A 10,452-nucleotide genomic window follows, 5' to 3' on the forward strand; every position below is an offset into this window, starting at 1 on the left:
TGTGCACGAATAGTCCTGTACCGCCTTCCAGATGGTATCAGGGAAAACAGATAGTTCCCAGGGTGTGTTGCATCCTTACTAATGCATGTATTGTGATGGGCCTGCATTGTAACACAGCAGGGCCTTTTAACTAAGAAATGAAGTCTAATAAAACTTGCTCTTAGAATATTACAGATATTTCATATCATTGTATAAAAATGACCAAGGAGAGCAGGGTCATGCAGTATTTATTTGGTGCAAATGAGTGCCAGGGTAATGATCATTTTAAGCAACTCATCTCATATTTAGATATGTGAGAGTGTCTACTTTAATTGGAGCAACGTACCACACCTACCTGAACAATGTCACAATACACACCCTTTCTGCGTTGATATTTAACAGACACAGACACAGAAAGCAGCCTTCAGGATACTTATGACTATTTCTATCTTGGCTCTCGTCTTGCTATGTCCCAGCTAATGGTGTCAGTATAACAGTTATAAATATGATGATGATGATGATGATCCACTTTCTGGATGTGCAGAGGATTTTTTCCATGTTAATAAAGCACCTACAGTATTTACATAGGTATGATAACCAATTTACAATAGCAGATGAATTCTGGTTAGTTAGTTCATGTGTAAACAGAAGCTAAAACATCACTGGCTCCATTCATTCATTCATTCGTTGCTTTATCCTGTTCAGGGTGGCGGTGGGTCTGATCCGTTGGAAGGAGGTCAGGAAACACCCCGGAGAGGGTCGCCAGTCCATCACAGGTCACACACACTTGCACTTCGGGCATTTTTTGTAGCTCCAATTGGTCTGACTGCACGTCTTTGAACTTGTGGATGGAAACGGGGGCACCTGGGGAAAACCTGGGGAGTCAAACCCAGACCCTTCTTGCTATGAGGCGACAGCGCTACCTATTGCACCATCATGCCGCCTGTAACATTCCTTCATTCATTGTATTATTGATACACACTATTATAGTTTGCTTTGGGACTACGTAACAATAAATTACTATAAAAAGTGGGTTAATGTATACTCTACACCCCAACCAACACCACCAACAGCAACAGTTCTGCTACATTAAACTGTTTACATAATATACATTATGACTGATGGCTTCAAAACTCATTCCACACTATGAGCAGTGATGATATTTCTATTTTGCGTGAATGCGCTGGTGCTGATCGAGATTACCCTGTTGGGTAAAACTCCTCCCGCACTCCGAGCACTGATACGGCTTCTCGCCCGTGTGAATGCGCTGGTGGTTTATGAGGGTTCCTCTCATAGTAAAACTCCTCCCACACTCGGAACAGTGATACGGCTTCTCTCCCGTGTGAATGCGCTGGTGCTGATCGAGATGACCCTGCTGAGTAAAACTTTTCCCACAGTGCGCGCACCGATACGGCTTCTCTCCGGTGTGAATGCGATGGTGCCTTATGAGGTCTCCTTTATCGGTAAAACTCTTCCCACACTGTGCGCAGTCGAACGGTTTCTTTCCAGTGTGAACCCACTGGTGTCGGTTCAGGTCGCTCTTTTGAGTAAAACCCCAGCCACAGTCTGAGCAGCAGAACGGTTTCTCACCGGTGTGAATGCGCTGGTGTAACTGCAGGTGACTCTTGCCAGTGAAGTTCTTCCCACACTGTGGGCAGTGATACGGTCTCTCACCGGTGTGAACGCGCCGGTGCCGGTGGAGATCACTCTGCTGTGTAAAACTCTTCCCACACTGTAGACACTGGTAGGGCTTTTCTCCCGTGTGGAAGCGGAGGTGTCGCTGGAGAGTACTCTGGTTATTAAATTCTTTCCCACACTCCGAGCAGTAATGGAGCTTTTTTTCGGCGTGACCGCAGCTCTGGTCTTTCTCTGGTGTTACCCGCCTCATATATTCCTCATAGTGGCATCTTCTGATGTGTTTGTAGAGGTAATGCTGTGATGTGTAGGAAACTGGACACATGGAGCAGGAGAAGATTTGTAACAGGACATCACCCATTTCTGAAAAACCTTAACATTAAAACCACCTCCTTGTTTCTACACTCACTGTCCATTTCATCAGCTCAACTTACCATATAGAAGCACTTTGTAGTTCTACAATTACTGACTGTATTCCATCTGTTTCTCTGCATACTTTTTTTCACCCTGTTCTTCAATGGTCAGGACCCCCACAGGACCCCCACAGAGCAGGTATTATTTAGGTGGTGGATCATTCTCAGCACTGCAGTGACACTGACATGGTGGTGGTGTGTTAGTGTGGATCAGACACAGCAGCGCTGCTGGAGTTTTTAAATACCGTGTCCACTCACTGTCCACTCTATTAGACGTTCCTACCTAGTTGGTCCACCTTGTAGATGTAAAGTCAGAGATGATCGCTCATCTATTGCTGCTGTTTGAGTCGGGTCGTCTTCTAGACCTTCATCAGTGGTCACAGGGCGCTGCTGGCTGGATATTTTTGGTTGGTGGACTATTCTCAGCCCAGCAGTGACAGTGAGGTGTTTAAAAACTCCAGCAGCGCTGCTGCGTCTGATCCACTCATACCAGCACAACACACACGAACACACCACCACCATGTCAGTGTCACTGCAGTGCTGAGAATCATCCACCACCTAAATAATACCTGCTCTGTGGTGGTCCTGTGGGGGTCCTGACCATTGAAGAACAGCATGAAAGGGGGCTAACAAAGCATGTAGAGAAACAAATAGACTACAGTCAGTAATTGTAGAATGACAAAGTGCTTCTATATGGTAAGTGGAGCTGATAAAATAGACAGTGAGTGTAGAAACAAGGAGGTGGTTTTAATGTTATGGCGAAGATGCTTGAAGTCAAAAAGTTAAAAAACGAATTTGAATACGACTTTAGTGTCCCTGCCTGGAGAAAGCTTAAAGCTCACACTATCGGAGCAGACATGATCAATCTTCTCCACCAAGCGTCGATGAGGCTGCAGGTTTTCATTTCAACCAAATAGTCAACTAAACTGATCAGCTGCTAAAAACCAACAGAGTCCAACTGGTTTGTATGAAAACCCGCAGACACACAGGCTCTTTAAAACGAGATTGGATACTCATGCTTATTAGAAGGCTAATTAACTACACCTGACCCAATATGAATTAAAAATAAGGCATTTAAATTAATCTTCAACATTACCATTTGCAGAGCACTTTTTGTTCCAAATGTAGTCGAAGGAGCTGCTCAGATCTCTAGCGTACGCCTCGTCGTACCACACGAAAAGCTCCTGTCCTGGTTTGATGGGTCGACAGCAGCGGTAGAAGATTCCACCCTGATACTGAAAAGCCACCAGATTCTGCTCTTCATCATTCTGAGCACAGTTTACAAACCTGAAGTCACAGAGAAACAGAGGGAGAGAAAACATGTTTTTTCACAAATGAGGAGAAATTAAACCTGTTACTCTGAACAAAGGCATCAGCTATGAGAAGTAAATAGTGTGTTCCTCACCTCATCCAATTAGCATATGTCTCTTTTTTGGCGTCTATGTATTCCTCACACTGCCCACCCTTGTGTATCTGTAAAAATATTAACACATTGTTAATACACTGATCAGCCATAACATGAAAACCACCTCCTTATTGGTCAGGACCCCCACAGGACCACCACAGAGCAGGTATTATTTAGGTGGTGGATCATTCTCAGCACTGCAGTGATACTGACATGGTGGTGGTGTGTTAGTGTGTGTTGTGCTGGTATGAGTGGATCAGACACAGCAGTGCTGCTGGAGTTTTTAAACACCTCACTGTCACTGCTGGACTGAGAATAGTCCACCAATCAAAAATATCCAACCGTGGGCAGCGTCCTGTGATCATCGATGAAGGTCTAGAAGATGACTGACTTAAACAGCAGCAATAGATGAGCGATCGTCTCTGACTTTACATCTACAAGGTGGACCAACTAGGTAGGAACGTTATTTAAACACGGTATTTAAAAACTCCAGCAGCGCTGCTGTGTCTGATCCGCTCATACCAGCACAACACACACTAACACACACTAACACACCACCACCATGTCAGTGTCACTGCAGTGCTGAGAACGATCCACCACCTACATAATACCTGCTCTGTGGGGGTCCTGACCATTGAAGAACAGGGTGAAAGCAGATTAAAAAGGTATGTAGGTAAAGAAACAGATGGACTACAGTCAGTAATTGTAGAACTACAAAGTGCTTCTATATGGTAAGTGGAGCTGAACAGATTTAAAGTGAACTCACCACCCAGGAATATTCACTGTTCACGGCTTCCTCTCCGTCTACCAGTTCTCCCTGGTAGGGTCCGAAGTGTGCACCCACGGGAACAGTCTCCCCCTTATTGAACACTCCCAGACCTGCATTAGGAATACCGGACTCCCGAACCTCAACACCAGGTGGAAGAGTTTGTCTGGCTCGGTCCATAACGCCCATGGGTACGGGGGGATCAGGGATGAAGAGAGGCGGACCGTGAACCTCACACTTGTTGATGAAGAAAGATCTGCACTGCTCACAGTCTGAGAGGAAACAAAACAACAAAGGAAGTGATTTATGTCCAGCATGTTCAGATAAAGGAGAACTTGAAGTTGAAAAATGCACCCCCGCCCAACAGTACGTCTTTTTCAATTTGTATTTATTTTTTTATAAATCATAAGTAAGTGTGTCAACATGGTTTGTTCTGCTCTTCTGTATGACTACTCTAAATGGTATAGAATCACTTTTGCATTTTAATATTACCATGAAAGATGATGTTCACTCTTACACCGATCAGCCATAACATTAAAACCACCTCCTTGTTTCTACACTCACTGTCCATTTCATCAGCTCCACTTACCATATAGGAGCACTTTGTAGTTCTACAATTACTGACTGTAGTCCATCTGTTTCTCTGCATGCTTTGTTAGCCCCCTTTCATGCTGTTCTTCAATGGTCAGGACCCCCACAGGACCCCCACAGAGCAGGTATTATTTAGGTGGTGGATCATTCTCAGCACTGCAGTGACACTGACATGGTGGTGGTGTGTTAGTGTGTGTTGTGCTGGTGTGAGTGGATCAGACACAGCAGTGCTGCTGGAGTTTTCAAACACCTCCCTGTCACTGCTGGACTGAAAACAGTCCACTAACCAAATATATATAGCCAACAGCGCCCCATGGCCAGCGTCCTGTGACCACTGATGAAGGTCTAGAAGATGACCGACTCAGACAGCAGCAATAGATGAGCGATCGTCTCTGACTTTACATCTACAAGGTGGACCAACTAGGTAGGAGTGTCTAATAGCGTGGACAGTGAGTGGACACGGTATTTAAAAACTCCAGCAGCGCCACTGCTGTGCTGAGAATGATCCTGAGAATGATCCACCTTCTAAATAATACCTGCTCTGTGGGGATCCTGACCATTAAAGAACAGGGTGAAAGCAGGTTAAAAAAGCATGCAGAGAAACAGATGGACTACAGTTAGTAATTGTAGAACTACAAAGTGCTTCAAAATGGTAAGTGGAGCTGATAAAATGGACAGTGAGTGTAGAAACAAGAAGTTGGTTTTAATGTTATGGCTGATCGGTGTAGCTGCACAGTAATACTACATAAACAAAAATGAAATTACTTTCTTGCTTATTATTAGTAATTATTATATTTATATTCTTCTGTCTAATATTTCAGCCCATCACTGCTGAGATCTCAAGTCTGAGAGATTCATCTTTAGACGTCTGATATTCCAACTGCAAGGCTATAATGACAGACTGTAATGTGGCCTGTTATCTTACAGAGGTAATCTTCAGCTTCAGGTTCCTCCTCTTCCTTTACAATCTTTATTAGGATTTCTTCATTCTGGTGGCCCACAGGAGTGACATGTTCCACAGAGCTTGCTGTCCCGCCATCTACAGTTCCGATTCAAATGTAAACACCATCATCTCAAATATAAAGTACAAAACATAAAGAAGTGTTTGTTTTTCAGTTATTAATGAAATCTAGAGCACAAACAGAATCACTGTCATCTTACTCAGGTGATCTTCATCATCAAGTTCTTCCTTTTTTATGGGCATCTTCAGGAATCCTTGGAGTTGGTCCAAAGCAGTGACTTGTTCCAAAGATCTTGACGTTTCTCCACATGAAGTTGAGCAGGTCTCCATGCTGACTCACATGCTTACAAAGCTAATGACCAAAAAAACATCTAATCAGTAAAGAAAATCAAGTTTTGCGTTTTATTTTTTATTTTTTATTCAACCAGAAAAAGGTTCCTTCCGCGTACTGTCTTCTCATTTCCATTGAGAAGTATTCCAGTATTTTTGACTCGAGATAAGTTCGTTTATGCATTTTAATGGCACAACAAACAAAACAAGCAAGTAATTTTATTCACAGGCAGTGGTGAAGGTTTGATCCTGCTGTAAATTGGGAGTAAATTGTGTTCCAAATGAATTAAGGGGATTGTCTACGACAGATCAACTTATCAAGAAAGGATAACAATCTAAAACAAGGACTAGGGCAATGTTTAGGGAACTAACAAGTACACTTGCTAGTGTCCTATGTAGAGGGCATAGATCAGGTATCTAATAAACTATGTAGTGCACTGTGTAGGGGGCATAGATCAATTATTAAATACACTTAGTGCACTATGTGGGGAACATAAATCTTTTATCTAAAAGTGCACTAAGTACATATCAATTATTAAATACATTATATAGTGCACTGTGTAAGGGGCACAGATCATCACACTACATTATCTAATACATTGTCTAGTGCATTAAGTAAGGAATATAAATCCAATATCTAATACACTATCTAGTGCACTATGTAGGGAGTATAAATTCATTTATCTAATACACTATCTAGTGCACTAAGTAGGCAACATAAATCCATAATCTAATACACTATCTAGTGCACTAAGTATGGAGTATAAATCCATTATCTAATACACTATCTAGTGCACTAAGTAGGCAACATAAATCCATAATCTAATACACTCTCTAGTGCACTAAGTATGGAGTATAAATCCATTATCTAATACACTATCTAGTGCACTAAGTATGGAGTATAAATCCATTATCTAATACACTATCTAGTGCACTAAGTAGGGAGTATAAATCCATTATCTAATACACTATCTAGTGCACTAAGTAGGGAGTATAAATCAATTATCTAATACACTATCTAGTGCACTAAGTAGGGAGTATAAATCCATTATCTAATACACTATCTAGTGCACTACGTTGGGAGTATAAATCCATTATCTAATACACTATCTAGTGCACTGTGTGGGGAAAATAAATCCAATATCCAATACACTATCTAGTGCACTACATAGGCAACATTGATGCATTGTCTAATACTCGATCTAGTGCACTATAAAAGGAATATAAAGTAATTTGGGATGCTAACAGTTAGCCGAGCAGTACAGTTCGCCGCTTCAGTGTCATTTAGCTCCTGTGTTTAAAACGTATGTAATCTTCCGGCTACAATAAGCTTAATTTCTTATAACATTATTGTAAAAAAAAATACATAATTTATCTACAAACCGTTAATTCATCATGAGCTTCATCATCCAGTTCAGCAGCTTCTTCTTTGTCTTCTGTATATAATTGTTTAAGGTTGGATGGTAACTTTATTTGGTGTAACAGCTCCTCCTACTGGACAGAGCAGTGCACTAATGGAGAAATAAATATAGAAATAGGTTAATTCATTCATTTGTGGTCTGTTCAACCACTGCTTTAGTCTGATCAGAGTCGCAGTGGGTTCGATTAATTGCGCGAAAGGCAGGGAACACCTCGGACAGCCCCCGATCACAGGGCGGACACACACACACACACACACACACACACACACACACACACACACACACACACACACACACTTCAGGTGATTTCAAGCTACTCTAATTGTCCTGACTGCATGTCTTCGGACTTGGGAGGTAAGCAGAGCACCCGGAGGAAAACAACGTGGACAAAGAGAGAACATGCAAAGTAGCCATTTTCACATGTTCATTAGATATTTACAAGACAGCGATAAAAAACATTAATTACATTTATTTAAAACATAAACCTACTATAGAAACAACAAAAGTAATATTTCTGTATGCACATATGATGTGTAAGCTGTAACCCATCTTTAGATTCTTTTATCTGCATTTTAAAATCCTACAGGTGTTTTATGAAACTTTTTCATGAAAGGTTTTGCATAAAACTGTGTTTCCTTATTACATACGTTATCAAAGGAAGGAAGGAAGGAAAAAAGAAAGAAAGGAAGGAAGGAAAGAAAGGAAGGAAGGAAGGAAAGGAAGGAAAGGAAGGAAAGGAAGGAAAGGAAGAAAGGAAGGAAAGGAAGGAAGGAAGGAAGGAAAGGAAGGAAAGGAAGGAAGGAAGGAAGGAAAGGAAGAAAGGAAGGAAAGGAAGGAAGGAAGGAAGGAAAGGAAGGAAGGAAAGGAAGGAAAGGAAGGAAAGGAAGGAAAGGAAGGAAAGGAAGGAAGGAAAGGAAGAAAGGAAGGAAAGGAAGGAAGGAAGGAAGGAAAGGAAGGAAGGAAAGGAAGGAAGGAAGGAAGGAAAGGAAGGAAAGGAAGAAAGGAAGGAAAGGAAGGAAGGAAGGAAGGAAGGAAAGGAAGAAAGGAAAGAAAGGAAAGGAAGGAAAGGAAGGAAGGAAAGGAAAGGAAGGAAGGAAGGAAAGGAAGGAAGGAAGAAAGGAAGGAAGGGAGGAAGGAAAGGAAGGAAAGGAAGGAAAGGAAGGAAAGGAAGGAAAGGAAGGAAGGAAGGAAAGGAAAGGAAAGGAAGGAAGGAAGGAAAGGAAGGAAGGAAGAAAGGAAGGAAGGGAGGAAAGGAAGGAAGAAAAAAGGAAGGAAGAAAGGAAGGAAAGGAAGGAAAGGAAGGAAAGGAAGGAAGGAAGGAAGAAAGGAAAGGAAGGAAAGGAAGGAAGGAAGGAAGAAAGGAAAGGAAGGAAAGGAAGGAAGGAAAAAGGAAGTAAGGGAGGAAAGGAAGGAAGAAAAAAGGAAGGAAGAAAGGAAGGAAAGGAAGGAAGGAAAGGAAGGAAGGAAAGGAAGGAAGAAAAAAGGAAGGAAGAAAGGAAGGAAGGAAGGAAAAAGGAAGGAAGGAAGAAAAAAGGAAGGAAGAAAGGAAGGAATGAAGGAAAGGAAGGAAGAAAAAAGGAAGGAAGAAAGGAAGGAAAGGAAGGAAGAAAAAAGGAAGGAAGAAAAAAGGAAGGAAGAAAGGAAGGAATGAAGGAAAGGAAGGAAGAAAAAAGGAAGGAAGAAAGGAAGGAAAGGAAGAAAAAGGAAGGAAGAAAGGAAGGAATGAAGGAAAGGAAGGAAGAAAGGAAGGAATGAAGGAAAGGAAGGAAGAAAAAAGGAAGGAAGAAAGGAAGGAAAGGAAGAAAAAGGAAGGAAGAAAGGAAGGAATGAAGGAAAGGAAGGAAGAAAAAAGGAAGGAAGAAAAAAGGAAGAAAGGAAGGAAGGAAAGGAAGAAAGGAAGGAAAGGAAGGAAGGAAGAAAGGAAAAAAGAAGAAGGCAGGAATGAAGAAAGTATTTACCCAGCTGTTTGGTATAAAAGGGGTTTAGTGTGATTTTTTTCAGTAAAAATATTAATACTGCTATTAAAATGTAAATGCAATAATATTCATAACAGTAAAGTAAAGTTAAAGTAAAGTTCTTCTCACTGCACCCTGTCATCTTAGGGAACATAAACCCATGATCTAATACACTATCTAGTGAACTATGTAGGGAACATAAATTCATTATCTCATACACTATCTAGTGCACTATGTAGGGCGCCTAGATCCATAATCTAATACGCTATCTAGAGCACTATGTAGGGAACATAAATCCATTATCTAATACACTATCTAGTGCACTGTGTAGGGAACATAAATCCATTATCTAATACACTATCTAGTGCACTGTGTAGGGAACATAAATCCATTATCTCATACACTATCTAGTGCACTATGTAGGGAACATTAATCCATTATCTAATACACTGTCTAGTGCACTGTGTAGGGAACATAAATCCATTATCTCATACACTATCTAGTGCACTATGTAGGGAACATTAATCCATTATCTAATACACTATCTAGTGCACTGTGTAGGGAACATTAATCCATTATCTAATACACTATCTAGTGCACTGTGTAGGGAACATTAATCCATTATCTCATACACTATCTAGTTCACTGTGTAGAGAGTATAAATCCATTATCTAAAACACTATCTAGTGCACTATGTAGGGAACATTAATCCATTATACGCTATCTGGTACACTATGTGCGGAACATAAATCCATTATAATACACTATCTACTGCACTGTGTAGCTCCCTACATAGTGAACTAGATATGTAGGGAGCTACACAGTGCAGTAGATAGTGTATTATAATATAAATAGTATAAATCCATTACATAATACACTATCTAGAACACAGTGTAGGGAACATATATCCATTATCTAATACACTTTCAAGTGCACTGTGTAGGGCACCTAGATCCATCATCTAATACACTATCTAGTGCACTATGTAGAGAGTGT

The 10,452-nt window shown here is 41.1% G+C and overlaps 1 protein-coding gene and 1 long non-coding RNA gene across 2 annotated transcripts; both read right to left on the reverse strand.

Annotated features, from left to right (window-relative positions):
• Positions 1-211: 211 nt before the first annotated feature.
• On the reverse strand, positions 212-5,778 carry LOC134324064 (histone-lysine N-methyltransferase PRDM9-like; the record flags this gene model as incomplete). The annotated part of the gene is made up of 5 exons (XM_063005716.1): positions 212-1,929; positions 3,124-3,314; positions 3,433-3,500; positions 4,199-4,470; positions 5,715-5,778. Coding segments are annotated over 5 exons (1,380 nt in total), but the record flags the coding sequence as incomplete, so codon positions are not given.
• A 1-nt stretch (position 5,779) lies between these two features.
• On the reverse strand, positions 5,780-7,527 carry LOC134324456 (uncharacterized). Its single transcript, XR_010014180.1, has 3 exons — positions 7,464-7,527; positions 5,951-6,102; positions 5,780-5,828 (listed from the first exon to the last, which is right to left on the reverse strand). It is a non-coding gene; the product is annotated as an uncharacterized LOC134324456 (long non-coding RNA).
• Between the last annotated feature and the right edge of the window lie 2,925 nt (positions 7,528-10,452).

The sequence above is a fragment of the Trichomycterus rosablanca genome, chromosome 12 (assembly GCF_030014385.1).
Source record: "Trichomycterus rosablanca isolate fTriRos1 chromosome 12, fTriRos1.hap1, whole genome shotgun sequence".
In the NCBI taxonomy this organism is placed as follows: Eukaryota; Metazoa; Chordata; class Actinopteri; order Siluriformes; family Trichomycteridae; genus Trichomycterus; species Trichomycterus rosablanca.